Source organism: Branchiostoma lanceolatum, chromosome 17 (assembly GCF_035083965.1).
Source record: "Branchiostoma lanceolatum isolate klBraLanc5 chromosome 17, klBraLanc5.hap2, whole genome shotgun sequence".
NCBI classification, from domain to species: domain Eukaryota; kingdom Metazoa; phylum Chordata; class Leptocardii; order Amphioxiformes; family Branchiostomatidae; genus Branchiostoma; species Branchiostoma lanceolatum.
In genome coordinates this window covers 3689966-3709853 of record NC_089738.1, presented here as the reverse complement: position 1 = coordinate 3709853, position 19888 = coordinate 3689966, and the positions used below count along the sequence as shown (strand labels likewise).

The 19888-nt window shown below is 40.7% G+C and overlaps 2 protein-coding genes across 2 annotated transcripts; one reads left to right on the top strand and one right to left on the bottom strand.

The window, feature by feature from the left end:
* Nucleotides 1–944: 944 nt before the first annotated feature.
* On the bottom strand, nucleotides 945–19468 carry LOC136422867 (mediator of RNA polymerase II transcription subunit 4-like). The gene is made up of 7 exons (XM_066410775.1): nucleotides 19397–19468; nucleotides 8764–8839; nucleotides 8420–8474; nucleotides 7770–7885; nucleotides 6988–7045; nucleotides 6125–6388; nucleotides 945–2840 (listed from the first exon to the last, which is right to left on the bottom strand). Exons 1-7 carry the CDS (start codon nucleotides 19462–19464, stop codon nucleotides 2656–2658), a joined length of 822 nt encoding a protein of 273 aa, XP_066266872.1. The 5' UTR covers nucleotides 19465–19468; the 3' UTR covers nucleotides 945–2655.
* On the top strand, nucleotides 9380–12655 carry LOC136423104 (leucine-rich repeat-containing protein 15-like). The gene is made up of 2 exons (XM_066411126.1): nucleotides 9380–9542; nucleotides 9919–12655. The coding sequence occupies exons 1-2, from the start codon at nucleotides 9453–9455 to the stop codon at nucleotides 12073–12075; spliced, it is 2247 nt and encodes a 748-aa protein (XP_066267223.1). The 5' UTR covers nucleotides 9380–9452; the 3' UTR covers nucleotides 12076–12655.
* Nucleotides 19469–19888: the final 420 nt, after the last annotated feature.

Sequence of the window (19888 nt, the reverse complement as noted above, 5' to 3'; positions counted from 1 at the left end):
ATCATAACATCGGTGCTATGAATACCATGTGATGCATAGGTGTACTCATGAGTAAATTGAGACTTGCAGCTACTTTGTGTATGTTCTCCTTAGAACTCAGCTAAGGGCCTGTTACCTCTGCATCTCCATGAGTGAGAGCATTCTTCTTGATCAGCTGAAACAGAGCGCAAATTCCCGCCTCCATCTCCTCCCAAAACATGAGTCATGAGAGAGCCTTTACTGATGTTACTCTCCATTTAGCCTGGCACGTTGGAGGAGAATTTGTTCAGCAGAGTGCACACCACAACAAAGGTAACATTTCTCTTGAGGAATGCATGTCATTAAGCAAGGAGGAAGAGAGGACTTAACAGAATTACTCTCCAAATCTCCTTCTGCATGTGGGGGTATTCATAATGGTTTATTTATTGGACTTTATAGTGCTTTCTCTGAAGAACTTTTAGCGGGAAAATTAAACATTTTCCACTAAAAAATTCTTCTACTTGCCCCTAAATTTGTCCACAACTCACAGTTTTGGAAAAAAACTTTTTTATGATACTATTTTTCATACCCCTGAAACCTCAAATAGTGATGTCCAAAAAGGGCAACTCATGGCAGCCTCACAGTTGAGCTCCTGGTTCCAACCAGTTGCTAACTTGGAGACCCTGGTTCAATCCTGGGTCAGGACATCTAGGTTGGGGCTGCACCTGTCTTTCAGACATAAAATGGGGAGTAGGGGGTGTTCAAGGAGCTGTCTTCGAGCATGTTTAAGGGGAAGGGCTAGCAACCCCTCCCTGTAAAAATATACCCTGCTACTGAAACAGCAAAGAAACTTGCTGACCTATGTGCCTCAGGCACTACAAAGGAATAAAACCCTGAATTCTTAGTCATGTAGTACTCTGAATAGTCTTGACTTTTTTTGGGGGGTTATCTGGACCCCTTTCAATAAAGAGAGCTTAGAAGTTCAATCTTGTTTCATAAGAAGTATTTAATATGTACATGGAATTATTGATGAGAAATCTAACACATGTTCACAATTTTCAAAGCAGCTACATGTACAACAGCCTGTCAAGATATAGTTGTTACACTAGTAGTAAACAAAATGCAGCACTTTGTACAGGCTCCTTAAAACACTTCCCAGTATAGAAACATAAAAGATAGTGCAACAAAAAGCCATTGGAAGAAGAGCTGTACAAAAGCCCTAAAAATGCACTATGAGCTCCTTGATGGTGGCTTGTTTGTACCGGAAGACAAAATGTTTTACATTTTACATTCTACAGGTAAGGCCACACCATTTTAATTTCTTGGTTAACGGAATTTTTTAAAAATCAACAGGAAAACAGAATCTCAGAGGAAAGTTTGTACTTTGGTGCACACAATTTCAGGGTGTGAACAGGGTCAGGTGCAAGTTTTCACCCCAGCCTTCTGTTTTCATGATTTTTTTTTGTGCTAAAAATTTTTTAAAAATCAGTTAACCAAGAAATCAAATTGGTGTGGCCTAAACTTAAGCTTGTATCTTGTCTGTTTTCCTTAATTTGATGTCTAGGTCCAAAGTGGTTTCTGAAAGTAACATTAGTCTGCTTTTGTGTGTGCAAGCTTAATTTGCTTTATTGCTACACACAACGATGTTGCTAGCTTATACATACCAGACACTACAAAGCTAGACACAAATCCTCAGTGATTTCAAACATATTTGGTACAAGAAGGTTTAAAATCAAGTCCTTTTGATTTTAAACCTCCTTGTTTGGTAGAGTTTTCTAGTCCAATTTACAAATTGGGGAAGTGTTTTTAGGTACATGTACACAATGCTAGTATCTTTAGCGGTATACTGTACTTTTACACTATTGGAGTACGTTTCTGTTACAGTAACTGTAGAGGGTGATTTTTAGACAGATGTACAGCTTGAATCTTAAATCAATGCTACAGTTGAAGTCTTTGCAAAGGTAAGACGATGTTCTTTATACAAGATATAAGCACCAACACTAGCCAGAGGGTAATTATATTCAATATCATGTCCTTGGCCCGGCTAACAACTAAATTAAGCTCATGATGCTTTCTTTTACCAGGCTCTGTTAAGTAACTTTTACAACTCTACTTGTGTATCAATTGCTTCAGGTTATTTCTTTTAATGAAAAGTTGATCTACATGTATGTGGTACAAGTGGTCATCTCCATCTAGTGATTGAAATAGTACATATCATCTAATATATCTATAACAGTTACTGTATCCGCTTGGCACACAATTATGCACATTTCACATTTACTAACAATAAATAAATAGTTTCATATTTTACAACACCATAGTGTACATACTGTATACACTATCAGGGCTTGAAACACTGGGTGCATGTGCACTTTTGTGCACCAATTTTTTTTAATGTGGGTGTAGCAGTTAGATTAGTCCTAGATATTTTTCTAGGCTATAGGGTAAAGTTATTATTGTACACTAGACTAGTATACAGAATATTCTTCAAATTAAAACCTTTGTTGTGCTTTCTTTGATGTACTAATTGTTAAACATTTTGAAGTGATCTTTCAAATCAAAGATTCAAGTTCGCAGTAGGGTTGGTAATATTGCTTTGCTCCCATGCCACTTTATTTCTGGTTGTCCACCCAAAATACTCTTTGTGCACCTATTCCCAAAAATGAATTTCGAGCCCTGACTATACTCTAGAGGTGACTAATTACTATCACTTGAACTACTGGAGGAAGAGTCAGTGGACATGACTTCTACGTCGTCGTCATTCTCCTTTTTGCCGATCTCCACCGATATCTCTCCAGTATGGTTGGCTGAGGTGGAGACACCGGACGACAAGTCTGCCGACGGTTGCCATGACAGCGAGGACTGGGACGCTCCCATTCCGTCTGAAAAAGACAGTTTGGCTCTCAAAACATACAAAAACTTTTAAAAAGTTTTAATCTTTTGAAACTTTCCTACTCAGTGTTACATCCTACATACAGTCATATCACACTTACAACTTAGCTATGTGCACAATCTAAGAGTTTTCCCTCCCATACTACGTGTATGAAAGCACTAGTGAAATGGCTGAGTGAGTAGTGTTTTCGCCTTGCATTCATTAGGTCATGAGTTTGATCCTCAGTTGAGTGATATACCAAAAATGGTACATACTGCTTTCTCTGCTTAGCACTCAACATTTGGGAAAGAGTATGGTTGTTGAACACACACCACTACCAGTGGGCTAGTCCCCTGGTGTAACGATCGCACGAAGTTGGTTTTATATATTAAGTGGTTTTATATAAGGTGGTTTTATATAAGTTCGTGCTGAATAGTTCACCACGAAAATAGCAAACATAAAACAACCGTGAACATTTCTGCATTTACAGTACATGTATGCATGATGCATGAATTTGACATCTACACCACAAAGTGGGGGCTACAATAATTACTTACAACTCTTAAAGCTACACATCTGACAAAACTTTCACACCCACGTTGCAACGTATCTTGCAATAAAAGCGTTCCCTTCCTCCCAAAAATTAAACATCAGAAACCTCGTCAGGCACGGTTGTAACGAGCGTCCACGACGCTGGCTCTCTTCCATATTCATGTGAACGTGCAGTTATCAGTATTTCTAACACAGCCTGCGAATCTGTTCATCAGTCTGAGAGCCAACAGGTTACAGGCATGTTTTACTCGGGTGCTTCCAGGGATGAGAACAGGGGGTTAACACACCTGGTTATCACAGGTCCGGCTTTATCACCATATGTTTAATAACCATAAAAGATGTTATCCCTTTTGGCTAAAAGCTAGCCATTGCATGTTCTGCATGTTAATCTCTAACCACGCATGGACATCTGTGGACCAGTGTGTTGGTATGGAACTGTTCCAGAAAAGTAATCACGGCCTGTATGTAGTACAAAGGGTATCACAGTATAGGAGATGGGTTTAATCTTCAAACTCTGCACTAATGGGCACAAAAACTGTGAACAAAGTTCACTCTGTTATCATTCATGATCACTGAGACTAGCAGTTGGCTCTGAAATACACAGCAGGGATCAAAAGGGTAAGGAAGTATTTGAAACAACCGTCTTGGAAAACATCCATCCATCCATCCATCCATCCATCCTTCCATCCGTCCATCTGTCCATCCATCCATCCACCCACCCAAAATAAAATCCACCTGCCCACCCTAGTCCGTCCATCCATCCATCCATCCATCCATCCATCCATCCATCCATCCATCCATCCATCCATCCATCCATCCGTCCATCCGTCCATCCTTCCATCCACCCAAAATAAAATCCACCTGCCCACCCTAGTCCATCCATCCATCCATCCATCCATCCATCCATCCATCCATCCATCCATCCATCCATCCATCCATCCATCCATCCATCCATCCATCCATCCATCCATCCATCCACCCATCCAAACACTTAGTAGTACTTGTTAGAGGAAGAATAGGACTTGTGTAGACACAACTGTAGCCCCCACACAATGATTGTAAGGTTGCAACTGATCACCATCTAAAGTACGTACAGATGAGCATAGCAGGCGGCAATGTATAAGCAATTGATTGCTCTAAAATTCTCCTAGTGTGAGCCCTAAAGCTGACAGTTACATGTACATGCACTGCCAGAAAGACAGGTAAGCCACAAAACAAATTTACACTAATGCAAAGCAAAGAAAGGATCTTTATGCATTGCGAACTTGTGCAGGCATGAGCGCAGCTTAAAATACATTATTTTCATTTGTAAGGCAGCATAACCACATGCGCACTGATGGAAATCGCTGCATGCATTGTCATAAAAGATAAAGCATTGCTCGACAGAGTTAAAATGTACCTTGCATGTCAACACTAATCCTACGATGTATGTATACGTAGGGTGTTAGATGAACAATCACTTGAGTCATCAAGTTTTACTATCACATTACATGTTCTCAAATAGCCATCAATTAACAGTTCATGTTCAACTTTTTAGGTCCAGGAAAAAAATGTTAAGTTTTTAGTTGCAATCCTGAAAAAAAATATGGTCCCTAATAAAATACTATGGTTGGGATTCCCTTTTTTTTAGATTTCTACCAAAGTGATCCAACAAATACAGTTTAGCAAAGTAAAACAGATCTGCATTGTACAAGCACAAATACATTGTGTGTCAATCAACTGAACATAGCAGTACAATGTTTACTATACATTCTTACATCAACTGTACAAAGCCCTAACCTGCTAACAGAGGGTGAAATGGAGGAAGTCTGTTTTGAATCACTCAGATTGAAAATTTTTTGTTCCTTGGCAGTGGTCCACCAAAAAAATGCTAGGGTCTACAAGTTTTTGCTACAGTTGGTTGAGTACTGTAAATGCATTTAAGTTCGCGTGGTTTTTATGTCGCGCTTAGGCGAAAATGGAGCGATCGCGGTGGTTTTAAATTCGCCGCAGCGGTATAGTCGCATACTGCTACAGTACTGGACAAAAATGTCCGTGGGGGTTTTAAGTTCGCGTTGAAATGGTTGCTGCGAAAGTCGGATAAAGATACAACCAGCGCAAACATTTCTGCATTTACAGTATCCAGAAACACAACATTTTTTCCTAGGCCTTACCATTCTTGTGTCTGCTTCTTTGGGAGAAAAACCCTTTGATCCCACCAGAGGCTGAGAAATTTACCATACATGAGAACCCCCAAGGTGGTTGTACCATCTGCCTAACTGTGTGATTACATGGTCAGGAAGAAAGTGGTGTTCAAAAACTGACTAACTCTACTCTAACAGATACCCTTCTGATTTCACTTTGAACTGCAGGGTGGAGACCTTACAACACTTTGTTTGTGAGTGGCTCTGCCCAATGGATCTTTCAAAATATGGCTCACAAGAAAGCCAAGCCTACATGTAAATCTCCCGCAGAAGTTTGCCACCCCCCACTCTCCCCAAACTGCCTCTGTAGTACTGTACTATCATCTTGTAAAGTATTGGCGTGAAACCCCACATGCCTAACTAAAAAGGCATGGATTTCTCCAAAAATTTCATTATGGTGCCTTTACCACTGCTAGATTTTCAATACAACTATGAAGTATGATAGCATTTTCTAGATTGATACAACTATCTGAGGCTATCATCCTTTCACACCAGGGGGAAAGAGATAAAAGTTTGCAAAGTTTGCAATGGCGAGTAATAATGATAATGATAACCTTACCTTGAACTGTGTTGGCCCCTGCTGTGGAATGCTGGGAAGTGAGCATCACCATCCCGGGTGTGCCGGCCTCGGGGAGGGGGGTGTGGCCGTTCATGGGCAGTTTGCTCAGTCTTCCCAGGATGCCGCAGCGCATCTCGATGTCCTGAGGGTAGGGTCGTCTGGGGTCGCCCGGCGCCCAGTTGACAGGTGCGGCCACAGAGTGGCTGGCGCTGATGTGGCGAGCGTAGCGGATCAGCTCCTCAGAGGAGATCGCTCCTGCTCCACCTACATGGAGAACAACAGATGTCAATCATCCTTAACTAAATTATGACACGTTTCAATCCAGCCAATCATTTTCATTATCATTTTATGATAACATCTCCTAACATACTAGTGATTCCATCAGGGTACATAATTCCACCACCATGAATAGATACGTCCAAACAGATCTCCAACCCAACGTCCCCCAGTATAATGCACTCCTGTATATCTAAACTGTTCATACCTGGGGGTGCTGCACTAGAGATCTCTCAAACTCTCAAAAACTCACTATACCAAAACTCATAATAGATTGGCAGCCTTTCCCTGCATGGTGAGTTTAAAAAAATCCTCCTTCCCACAAATTTTGGTGTATAGGGCAGTGCCCATCTCCAATTCTATAGGCCTCACAGTTTTGCATATACTACAGCAAGGAGCTAGTCTGGTAGTGGTGAGCATTCAACAACCATAATCTCTATTATAACTCCCCTGATGGCTGAGAACACTCAAAATATAGTCACTAGCTTAAAATGACATCTACAATGCAAAAGCAATTTGCTGAAATATAGGTGATGTTGTCGGTAGTCCGACTAAAGTAACATAAGTTCTGAAGTTACAGCACTTACCTTCATTTGCCTTGTTGACAGACTTGAGTTTCTCCTTGGCCTGGTACAGGGCCTGGGCCTGTGAACAACACAACAGAGTCACACAAAATTATCACACACAATAACTATCTTAGATAGTAGTACTCACTCACTCACTCACTCTCTCCCATAGCTTAATCAGCCCTCGGGGCAGCATAGTTCTCTGTACTAGTACTACTAGACATATAACTAACATGGTAAAAGTAAAACATCAAAAGTACAAATATATATACATGGCCTCATCATTCTGTTCAGGTGAGAAAGGTGAAAGTGATGTCAAACCAGTTAAGCTCAGTGTACTGAAAAGCACATCCAGTGGTTGTGACAGAGAAGACAGGCGCTATGTACAGTATTTACAGGTACATTGTACCAGGGAAATTTCCCGAGCTCTTATCCCTAAATGCCTAATGCAACAATAATGTAACTACGTTTTCACGGAAGTAATGAATCATGGCTTAACATCCTGTCCTAAGGACCACAACCCTTTCTAGCAGCGTGCAAGTTGGGTGAGACTGAGCTACAACAGCCCAGATTCAAACTCCCTACCTCTTTGTCCAGAGGCACGGTTTCTAACCACTAGACTATGCACACTATGGCATGATAGGGAGTCTTAGTTTATGAGTCAGTAAGTAGGGAAGCCAAGAGCACTGTCTCTATCTGGCATGAAATTTTCAACATGATTCCTTGGCAGGATTTGACAATCCTATTGCATTAATGGTCTTTTGTATCTAGGTACTGTTCTCTTTGAATAGGAGAACACCCACCAGTATGTGTTCAGCTTCCTTGAGTTGTTTCTGAAGCTGTCTGATGTCCTGGTCTCTCTTCTCAGCCTGTGTCTGCAGCTCCATCATCTCCTTGTGTCTCTCACCTTGTTCACGGGCTGGGGAAACATCGAAATTAAAAACTTATCACTGAATGTTAAGGTAGTCCCATAGCCTTTTTGAGGCCGGAGGGACAGTGGGTTGTTATCCACTGTGTCTAGAGCACGGTATTGGAAGTCCCTCCCTCTCCTTCCACCGCTTTTTACCTCCCCAACTGAAGCTAGGTACCCATTTTTACAACTGGGTGGAGTGAGGAACGTCATGTTAAGTACCTTTCCCAAGGGCACAACATCGGTGACATGACAGGATTCGAACCTAGGACCTCTTGGTTCTGGGCCAAACATCCTGCCCTTATGCCACAAGACCCCACATCAGAAACAAAAAAATTTCGGTTTGATCTAGAATACCACAGTCATTTTTTTTTCAGAAGAACAAGAAAACAAAAAGGAATACTCCTAATTTCTGGAAGTTTGGATGTTCATCACCTGATGCTATGGTAAAATCTGATGCTTATCACGTGAGCCTGAATCATGAAAGGGGAAACAACAGATACAATTTGTCACTTTCAACTGAGTATGATGAACTCTTCCCACCTGTTTTCAGTAACTCTTGTAGGGCTTCATCTTTCTCTATCAGCAGCTCAAGCATCTGTGTGTGGAGAAGTAACAAAAGTTAAAGGAGAGATTAGGAAACAGAGTCAGAAAGCAGGCTTATGTAACTTGTACCTTCTTTGGGAATGATAGCAATAACCTCCTCACAATAACCTATAACTTCAGGTTTGAATCATAGTCATCATATACTTAGTTGGAGTTTGCCACATATACACAGTACCAACAAATCAACAAGGCTACATCCAGCCAGTTATCTTTTCAAATATGGAATAAACTTAGCTTGTACATAGTTCCACTGGTTTTAAGTTGAAGAAAAAGAGCCATACCTGTTGTTCCTCCCCACTGTCACCCCCACCACTGCCTCTCTGCTGCTTGGATGCTGCTAGAAGTTCGATCAGCTCCCTGGAACAATAAAAACTTATGATTAACCTTCTTACTGCTGCATAACTCCAGAAACAATACAACATTGATGTACTAAGATGCTACCTAAAGTACTAAGATGCTACCTTAGTATCCTAATCAAGATGGCTTAACGTAGATGCACATTCGCATTGCACACAATTATGTCATCAATGAAGAGATACAATGTATATGAGTATAATGCTTTAATTTTGTTACAGTTCATCTCACTATTTCTTTTAAGTAGATCAGTTTTCATTTTGGATTGGACAGGTTTGGAAACACAAGAATGTGACTGATACTTTATTTGCACCAGTTGCCATACCTCAGTTTGGACAACAGCCTTCAAAACAATGATGTCTGTACATGTACTTTGGCATAGCAAATATTGGAGCCCACACAAGCCCAGATGAACTTTGATACTGTACCTGAGGTTTATCAGCCTATACAAACAGGCATGTGATGAACAGGAAAGTCCCTGCTTCTAAGTTCAAAGTTACCATACAGCAGTCTCGAGACAACCTGCTGCGACACAACAGGCCATACAGTTTGAAATACTGTATCTACTATTGTTACCAACAGCTGACAGAGGCTGAAGATAGCAAGTAAAAGTAAAATGAATATCCCTGTCGTTCTATTTTTCCTGCTTGTTTTCTGCATACCGGTGGACCTTCAAGATGGGTATTCCCAGGTTCCAACCAAACAGGTATGTACCACACTTATGGAGACTTATAGTTATACAACAATCTTTGTATACTAATGGAACTTGGAAGGACCTGCTTTTATTTGTATTTGGACTTAAGTAGTGAATATTAAAGTATAATCTAGAATTGAAACAAAATTCCCCCTCAGTTTCTGCATGTTACTTGTTACTAAACAAAAAGAGACTAATATCATAATACAAACATGTTGCAACGTTGTTTGAATTTGAAGTTGCTTTACTTCTGCTCAGTCCAGCCATAGCTATGGAGAATTGTATATGCACAATATGTGATCTCAGCACATTTTCAAATGACAGATTGGTACTTAATAGAATACACAAAACGGGACCATCGTTCATTTCAATAACGTCTTTTCTACAGCAACCAACTTTGGATGGATGTGTGGTGGAAAGATTTGCTGACCAAACCATCGTCAACTGCAACGGGCTAGGTCTGACAGCAATACCACACGATGTCCCACCAGACACGACAGTCTTCGACTTGAGCTACAACTGCATTCCTGTCCTGAAAAATGACAGCTTCGCATCTTTACCACACCTGAAACAGCTGAACGTCTCACACAGTTGTGTTCATCACATCCAAACTGGAGCGTTCAATAACGTATCCCACCTTAAAGTACTGAACCTGGACTATAATGACCTAAAAGTGCTACAGAAGTTCTCATTTTCTGCCCTTCACAGCCTCGAGAAACTCCTTCTGTCCCACAACAATCTCACCGCAATCGACCCAGAATCCCTCCACAACTTGACCAACCTCAAGTGTCTGGAAGTAAACCACAATGGACTCAACAGTCTTAACAACGGATCCCAAATTGAACTATGGCAAGGGTCCTTGGGTCGTGGTTGTCCATTTGCCATGATAGGGAAACTACAAACGTTACTCCTTCATGGCAACAGCATTGATGCTATAGATGCTCAGAGCTTTTGTGGTCTGTTCAGTTTGAAGAGCCTAGATCTCAGTCATAACAACATAACCCATATCCCAAACAATTCTTTTGCTGATTTGAAAATGCTTGAAAAACTGAATATAGCCGACAACTTCATCAATGACATAGAGAAAGATGCATTTCATTCCTTGTCTCAGTTACAAGATCTACATCTTCAAAAAAACAGTCTGAGCTTCCTTCATACTGAAACATTCTACCCTTGTACCAATCTAAAATCTTTGAATATTTCTTTCAACAATCTGACAAAGACAGTTAGCAAGCCTACTTTCCATCATCTATATCATCTAAAGTGTCTTGACCTAAGTCATAACAAACTAGAATTTGCCTGTGCTAACCTGGTCATGTTTCAAGGCCTACAACAGCTAGAATTCCTGGACATTTCGTTTACTGGGGATATCTGGGGCCATGGTAACTGCAGTCATACCCTTCAGAACCTAACCAACCTTGTAACTTTGAAGCTATCATACTGTGGCATTGGCAACATCCCATCCAAGGCATTTGAAAATCAGAAAAACCTCCAGTACTTGGACCTGAGCATTAATATTTTACATAGTCTTCCCAGTGACATTTTTATCTCTTGCAACTCCACAAACCTCAATGTCAATCTAAAAGGAAATCATATTGGGTCTCTCCAAGCAGGGATGTTTTCTCTTTTACACCCTGCACTGGAGCTAGATTTGTCTGAAAATGACTTTTTCCAAGTTGATTCCTATACTTTAATAGCGTTTCATAATGTTTCCATCATAAACTTGTCAGACAACCCCTTTGACTGTAACTGTGAGTTGGTAGCCTTTGTAGAATGGGCCAACAACCATGAGACTCAAGTTGCAGGATGGAACGATACTGACACAGTCACAGATCATTATAAATGTGTGAATGAAAAATACAAAGGCAAAAGTTTGGAGGATTACAGTGAGTACTGCCCCAGCAAATCTCCTAACTCTTTGAAGCTTACTGAAATCATTGTACCAAGTCTTGCAGCAGTTATAATTGTTGTTGCATTTCTGTTATACACGATTAAAAGGTATAGAGATTCAAGGTATCAGCCAATTATTAGATTTAATCTAGAACATCAGGACTACCTGTACGATCTGTTCATTATCCATAGCACAAGAGATGTTCAGTGGGTACGGGTGTTTTCTGCCAGACTGGAGGAGGAAGGCCAGTATACAGTGTCTTATATCGAGCGAGACTTCCCAGGGAGATTTGGAAACCTTTTGGAAGCCATGGACCACTTTGTTAAAAACAGCCGGACTATTCTAGGGATCATCACAATGAACTCCTTGTACAATGCCGATGATAGTGGACTGTGTCGGCATGGGCTGGAGATAGCCAGACAGTTGGAAATCGAACAGGGAGCTCACCATCAGTTGAAACTGATCATGTTAGAAGACATGGACTCAATGATGAATAATTTAGCCCAAGGGGACCGTTGTCGTGTATTCAGCATCATTCGAGGTAAAACATACCTTAAGTGGCCTGAGGATGGCAGGGAAGAACCACAATTTTGGGACGGACTGAAAAAGATCATAGGAAACCCTGTGGTATGGCAGGATGAGTATGCAGCATAAGTGGTTGCATTTAGGGAATGTGTATATGTTTACATCCTTCAACGAGTTTGGAATTTGATGTTCAAATGTTTTTACCTTGTACATACAGTCAAACCTGTCTATAGCGGTCACTCAAGGGACTGGCCAAAACTGGCCGCTAAGGACAGGTGGCCGCTATGGAGAAAATGTTGATTAATTGACCACGAGTGACACATGTTTTCAGGTACCCACTGAGATACATTTATTCACCGTACAATACACATGTAAACATTACATAGGTAAGGTACATTTTAGAAATTCGACTGTTGTTCTTTTACTTCTATTATGGGCTTGAAAAAAGAATTATTGTATCTGCCAACTCTAAAATCCATGGCTTGCTCGAGCTTCATGTCTGAACAGACCAGCATCGCCATACTCTACTCTTGATCCTTCGCGACTGACGCTGCCGGCACACGCGTCACCAACGAGTTTTAATCATATGAAACAAAGTCCTTCGCAGCAAAATGCCACCTAGTTAGTTAAGAACAAAATATATGTTGCTCAGTTGCCACTTACTGTTCGTTTTCGACCGTTTTCAAACATAAAATCGTGGCGACAATTTTCCTTAGTCTGTTGTTGTTTGCTTGTCATAATCGGCTTCTACCATTATGCTAATAGGGTAATGAGAGGAAGGTCGCTCTTTTGAGGGCTCTTTTCTTTTCAGAAAATTGCAATAGCCCAAATTTTACATCATAGTAATGTTATCCATATTTAATTTGAAGCTTTTGGTTAAGTAATTATCCTCAGTGATAGTTTGCAGCAAAATAAATTTAACACACTGTACCTCCGCAACAGTGGTGTCTTCCGATGACCTTTATGCTGCTCCGCCATTTTGAAAATCGTGTTTGGGCACATTTTCGGATGAATTCCCGGGGAAAACGGAAATATTGGGCCGACATTGAAACATTCTTGTTTTCTTTATTATTATCCTGTAAAGTTGAGTTCACATGAACTTGATAACTGCATTTAAAAAATGAAGATTTTGAACCCGGCGTGCGGTGGCGATGCGGCTTCTACCGGCGCACATTGACCGTACTCGGCAGTGTTACTGTACTCGCGGGACCGAAAATCGTCTGGCCGCGACCGCGTTGGACAGGTGGCCGCTATAGCCTAATTCTTAATGCTTATGTCAATGGGAAAAATCCAAGGGACCGACAAAAAGTGACCACTATGGGCAGGTGGCCGCTATGCAAAGGTGACCGCTAATACAGGTTTGACTGTACATGTACTGTTGTATTGTTTGTATGTATTTATTTGGACCCAGAGCCTCTCTGAAAAGGCTTGTAATGGTCCCGGTTTGTAATTGCCATAAACAGAGATTGTGGCGTCGTGTGGCGCAAGTGCAGAGCGCGCGGCTGTCAAACAATGGGACCCGGGATCTAATCCGAGGTTGTGCCCAGAGACATGTCCGAACTTGCGCCCCGACGTTGTGCCCTTGGGAAAGGCACTTTACACGCATTCCCCCCTCAGTTAGAGGGACAAGTCTCCAACGGCAGCTGTTCAACTGACGGGCGAGAGCAGCGCCGGGCGGCTGGCGTTATCAAGGAGGACCTCGAGTGTAAGAGAAGACGGAGGCCCAAAATGTGTGGGTCTCAGATTCGCAACCTGTTATCCACCTTAAACAAATCCATGCGAAGGCTACCGTGCCAGCCCTTCTCACTCCGATGTAGGAATTGACACGGTCACCATACTCGATTTGAATATCTGTATTTGTATCTGTACTATGTATCTGTTCTATGTATGTCTACTATGTATCTGAATACGATTATATACGAGTGGTTGCCATAGAATGTAGTGAAGTTGTCTGCAATTTTTTTACATGATCTAGGTATATTGTAAATGCAGAAATGTTCACGGTGGTTTAGTGTTCGCGGTTTTCGCAGCGACCGTTTCACCGCAGACTTAAAACCACCGTGAACATTTTTGTCCAATACTGTAGCAGTATGTGACTATGGCAGTATGTGACTATAGCACTGCTGCAAACTTAAAACCACTGGGAACACTCCATTTTCGCCGCGAAATAAAAACCACAAGAACTTATTTGCATTTACAGTATGTGCTCAACATAGAATGAATGACCTTTCAATTGGTACATTTAATTTCTTATAGCTTCATTACGAATGCACCTATGTAAAACATGTATTAATAGAAGTCTATGTGAAGAATGTTGCACAGTAATGTAATCAACGAAGATGTCCACAATGCCAGCTGACATGTACTGTATTTTAAGTACGCTTCATACTCTCATTATATAGTTAGTTTTCCTTTTCACTAAGACAAATTTGCAAATTCATAACAGATGATGAACTTTGATGAACTTTGTTGTTATAGCAACATTCAAATTACCTAGGCTGAACCGGTTCTTCAACTAATATAGGCATCTGATCATGACCAGCTTTTGTTTCCAAAATACTAGTAGTCAGGGAAATCCCCTTGGTCAAGAATATCTTCTGCGACATACATGTAGCAGTTTGAATTGAACCTTGAACGAGGACATCAATGATGTCATCTCGGGAGACAATGAGTCCTTCTGCTCCACTCAGTCCGGTCTGCCATTAGCGATCTCAGCTCTGTTGTAGAAATGTCACTGAACCCAGCATCCCTTTTTAGATTGTCAATGAGGGTTGTGCGTCTCCTGCCCCTTTTCCTCCTTCCCTCTGTTGGCTCCCAGAGGATAAGCTGGCTGGCTGTCAGCTCGGTATGCCGGACGCAGTGCCCTGCCAGTGCCATCCTTCGGTGCCTTATCTTCTGGGAGAGTCTGGGAAGAGTCTCCGCCGTAGAGTGCGGAGGTTGTCATACGGTCCTCCCAGGTGACATTCAGCACTTTTCGGAGCATCCGGGTGTACATCCCGTCGAGTGACCTCTCGTCCTGTACCGTCAGAGTCCAGGTCTCCGAGCCATACAACAGCACACACTCGACAGTTGAGACGAAAAGTCTCCACTTGAGTTTGCTGTCCATGTTGGACTCCCAAACTCTTCTCATGCTGTGTAGGGTGCTCCAGGCAAGGGCTCGTCTCACTCTGATGTCATGCGCTGTTGAATAACCTGCTTTTATGACGGATAAAGAAGATAGCAGTTAAGAGTAGAATGAATCTCCCTGTCATGCTATTTTTCCTGCTTGTTTTCTGCATACCAGTGGACCTTCAACTTGCGTATTCTCAGCAGGTTGCAACCAAACAGGTACATACATGTATCATACTAAGTTACATGTTTGCCTTACATGTACATGTACCTTCTGGCCTGCGCACGTACATGTACATGTAGGCAGGGCAGGCTTACATGTACATGGCATATCATTTGTATACAAATGCTCTTGCAATTGGAAAGACCTGCTTCTGCCATTTAAGTTATAATTATTACTCATTAGGACTTTATGTATTCAATTACAATTAAAGTGTAGTCAAACAAAGTTCAGCCATAGCTATCAAGAAGTGTTCAAATGTCAGCTTGACAATTTCAAACTTCAGATTTACAAAAACAATAAGTATTTTAGACTTAATACAAATTTAGAAAATGGGACTGCCATGCGTCTATATGACCCTTAAAGCATTACGTGTTTTCTTCAGATTTTAACGTCTCATGGATGTGTGGTCAGAAAAGTTGCTGACCAAACCATCGTCAACTGCAGCGGACTAGGTCTGACAGCCATACCACACGATGTCCCATCAGATACGACAGTCTTCGACTTGAGCTACAACTGCATTCCTGTTATGCAGAACAACAGCCTGGCATCTTTACCACACCTGAAACACCTGAACATCTCCCACAGCTGTGTTCATCACATCCAAACTGGAGCGTTCAATAACGTATCCCACCTTAAAGTACTGAACCTGGAACACAACAGCTTAACTGTGCTACAGAAGTTCTCATTTTCTGCCCTTCACAGCCTTGAGAAACTCCTTCTGTCCCACAACAATCTCACCGCAATTAATCATGAATCTCTCCACAACTTGATAAACCTTAAGTGTCTAGACCTAAGTCATAACCCACTAGATGTTGCTTGTACAAAGCTGACTATGTTTCAAGACCTACAACATCTAGAATGCCTTGACATGTCATTTACTGGGGATATTTGGGGACCTGGTAACTGAAGTCATACCCTGCAGAACCTAACGAACCTTGTAACTTTAAAGTTTCATCCTGTGGCATTGGCAACATCCCTTCCAAGGCATTTGAAAATCAGAAACACCTTCAGTACTTGGAACTGACCTTCAATAACCTACATAGTCTTCCCAGAGACATTTTTATCTCTTGCAACTCCACAAACCTCAATGTCAATCTAAAAGGAAATCATATTGGGTCTCTCCAAGCTGGGATGTTTTCCCCTTTGCACCCTGCATTGGAGCTAGATTTGTCTGAAAATGACTTTTTCCAAGTTGATTCCTTTACTTTAATAGCGATACAGAATGTTTCCATCGTAAACTTGTCAGACAACCCCTTTGACTGTGACTGTGAGTTAGTGGACTTTGTACAATGGGCCAACAACCATGAGAAACAAGTTGCAGGATGGAACGATACTGACACAGTCACAGATCATTATAAATGTGCGAATGAAAACTACGAAGGAAAAAGTTTGGAGGATTACAGTGAGTACTGCCCTAGCACTTCTCCTATGTCTTCGAACCATATAACAATCATTGTACCCAGTCTTGCAGCAATCGTAATTGTAGTCATTGTTGCATCTTTCCTGTACAAAAGGTGTAAAGCGCATGAACCCCCAAGACCAGGGTATGAGCCAATTATTGGTTATAATCAAGAACATATTTTGTACCTGCCAATCACAAAGCAATACAGATATGACATATTCATCATCCACAGTAGTGAAGATAAAAATTGGGTTCAGTCACTCTCCAACAGACTTGAGGTGGAAGGCTACAAGGTATCTTATCCTGAAAACTTTCAACTGGGACGGAATGTTTTTGAAAACATTGATGACTTCCTTGAACATAGTCGGACTATCCTAGGAATCATTTCAAGGAACTCCTTGAACAGTGGTTGGTGTCGTCATGAGCTGAGCAGAGCCAGACAGCTTGAAATTGATCAGGGAGGAAACCATCAGTTGATCCTGATCATGTTGGAAACCCCAGCACAGATAGTGGAAAACACGACACTGGAAGTCCATGGAAATGAGGAACATGTATTATTCAGCATCATCCGAAATAAAACATACCTCTCTTGGCCCGAGGATGGGAGGGATGAACCAGAATGTTGGGAGAGACTGAAAAGGGACATAGGGGCTCCTGTGGTGGAGGGACAAGCTCGGAACTAGAAATCCATCAGTTGCTTATGGAAATGACATGGTTTTCTGCTAAAACTTAATTTCTGCTACAACAATATGCAAATTCAGGGCTCGAAATACTTTTTTGGGTTACTTGCAGAATTGCAAGTTGGCAAAAATTTTACTTGCAAGTCGAAAAATTAACTTGCATTATATCATAGTCAGTATGTGCATAAAACCGCTTTTGCTGTATATACAAAATGTACATACTCAGCCTGACATAGCAACTTTTATAGCATTATTAGAAGACTATACATTCTAAATACAGATTTACTTATGTAGACTTTATAGTCAGTAGTCAGACTCAGAGACTAATTTCTCCTCTAGCAACAGTCACTTTGTCACTATTTTGCGCGGCGCAACTGCGCAACCGGGTATGTACTTACATGATTCACTGACTGGTATTATCAACTTGCAAAATTGCAAGTTCACATTATTTTTACTTGCAAATCTTGAAAATTGCTTGCAAATTGCAAGTTGCTTAATTGTATTTCGAGCCCTGAAATTGGTTGGATTTAGTTGGTCAAAGAGCAAAATGTTTGAGGTTGCATGCAGTAATGATTTTGAACTTCTTTTCATTACCTATTGTGAAAATACTACAATTACAAATGTAAATAGTACAAACTTAACATACTATCCTTTGTAACAATAACATGTACAATTGCATACTAACTTGTTTGAGTTTTGAAGCAAAATTGTCTGGAAATGGTAAGGAACATTTGAAAATTTACATTGTATCTTTTATAATTCTATGCATGCGGCCCACATCCACTGTGTTAGAGTTAGCTTGAAACATTTATTTGTATACAAATTTGCACTGGTATTTTTTCATGCTTAGATGTCCCATAATAAGGTTGTTCACGATTCCGAGTTATATTATCTCTTTTACGTACGCATGCGCAGCGACGTTATTGGGGGTTATATGTCAAAGGTGAAGGCCCCTCAGATATAAGGTAGCAGAACACGGTTTCTGGCCTATGGGGATTTCTATAGTTAAGGACCACAAAGTGACCGATGTGGATAAAAACATAGTAGGGTACCATAGAAAATCACGACAAACAAATATGTTGAAGTTGAGGGTAAAATCTACAAAATAACTGAAAACCAAAAAAAGTCATGTTTTTTAAACATTTTGAAGACCACTTTGATATGGGGTCTTGCGGGGTCATACGGAAGTGCAGCCGACCTACCCCAGCAGGCAGCTGCAAAGGTCATGCGCATTTATACACCGAATGGGCAACTTCACAATCTTATTGGTAAGATCAAAAGCCCACTTATTATACTACCATACAGTAGAGGTTGTCCCTCACTGGCTATCACGATAATGTTTTTTCATACGGGTTATGGTGCACTACTAGTAGTATTTTTTTACCGCTACGTCACGGACTGCAGGGGTCGGGGAGAAATACCATGTGCTGCTACCTTAAACCACACACATCTGGAAATTGTTATGCAAATCGAGACAATTGTCCAGACAAGAACTGTTTACAAGTCAGGGGCCTTCAGTGAGGCTAGTTGATCAGAATTTCTTTGCATTGACAAAACTTGAAACTACCTTATTCACAAGCAGTAAACTGTTGTAACCAGAATAATAAAATCATAAAACGACCAATAAGAAGGCTGATCATTTTTTCCTCATTTCTTTAAAGATATTACTGCAAAATTTTCTAAAGGAGGCGTTATAAACCTATATTATTCTGCATGCTGCACTATATGAACTTATTAAAATATAACAGAAGAAGAAGAACTTTATTGCGCGACAATTGTAGCTGGTACAATGTATGGCAACTAACGTACATGAGAATTGAACTGTATTGCTAATTGTTGACAGATATGGAGAACTAGCCGTGGCGACGAACGAAGGGAGAACTAATCTAATCTATAGGCAAGGGGATAATACTTTTAAACCTCTAAAGCTTCTGCGACGCTAACACTTCCATGCAAGGTGTTTTTATCATTTCTTGATCCCAAAGTGTTGATGGTTGTATAGAGTAGAGTCTTGGGTACACGAGAGTCCAAACATACCTTGAAATAAGCTCCAAATCATCCAAAGTTTCGACAATTCTACTTTTCGTGCTCATGGCTCCCGCCATTTTCTTTTCATACTATTTTATTTTGCAGATGAGGGGTGACCAGTAAGTTCCTTTTTTTATCATAAATCATTGTTTACCTTTATTGTACAGACATATTAGTTTTCTTCTAAATTTTGGATTCACAAAATGTTTAGATAGTAATAAAGATCATAGTCTGTCAAATAGTATGTGATCATTAATGATAATTTTGAGAGAATTATGTACCCATTTTTTAGTGGATACTTCCGATCATTTTTATCTTTTGCTCCAAATGTCTTTTCCTGGACAAAGTTATACATTCTTACGTATCAATTTGTCTCAATATTGACATTAAACATGTCAATGAAGTAAAATATTCAATATTTTGGGGCATTTCTGCCTATTTTATCTAATAAAAACATACTACAGGTCAAAGTTGACAAACAGCCAATGACAAGTATCGTTA

Bases quoted from the DNA above. Each gene is read 5' to 3' on its own strand.
- LOC136423104 (XM_066411126.1), top strand. From the start codon at position 9,453: ATGAATATCCCTGTCGTTCTATTTTTCCTGCTTGTTTTCTGCATACCG. The intron at 9,543-9,918 runs GTATGTACCACA...TCTTTTCTACAG, and splicing joins CCCAGGTTCCAACCAAACAG to CAACCAACTTTGGATGGATG.
- LOC136422867 (XM_066410775.1), bottom strand. From the start codon at position 19,464: ATGGCGGGAGCCATGAGCACGAAAAGTAGAATTGTCGAAACTTTGGAT. The intron at 8,475-8,763 runs GTATGGCTCTTT...CTCCACACACAG, and splicing joins ACAGTGGGGAGGAACAACAG to ATGCTTGAGCTGCTGATAGA. The intron at 6,389-6,987 runs GTAAGTGCTGTA...TTCTCCATGTAG, and splicing joins TGTCAACAAGGCAAATGAAG to GTGGAGCAGGAGCGATCTCC.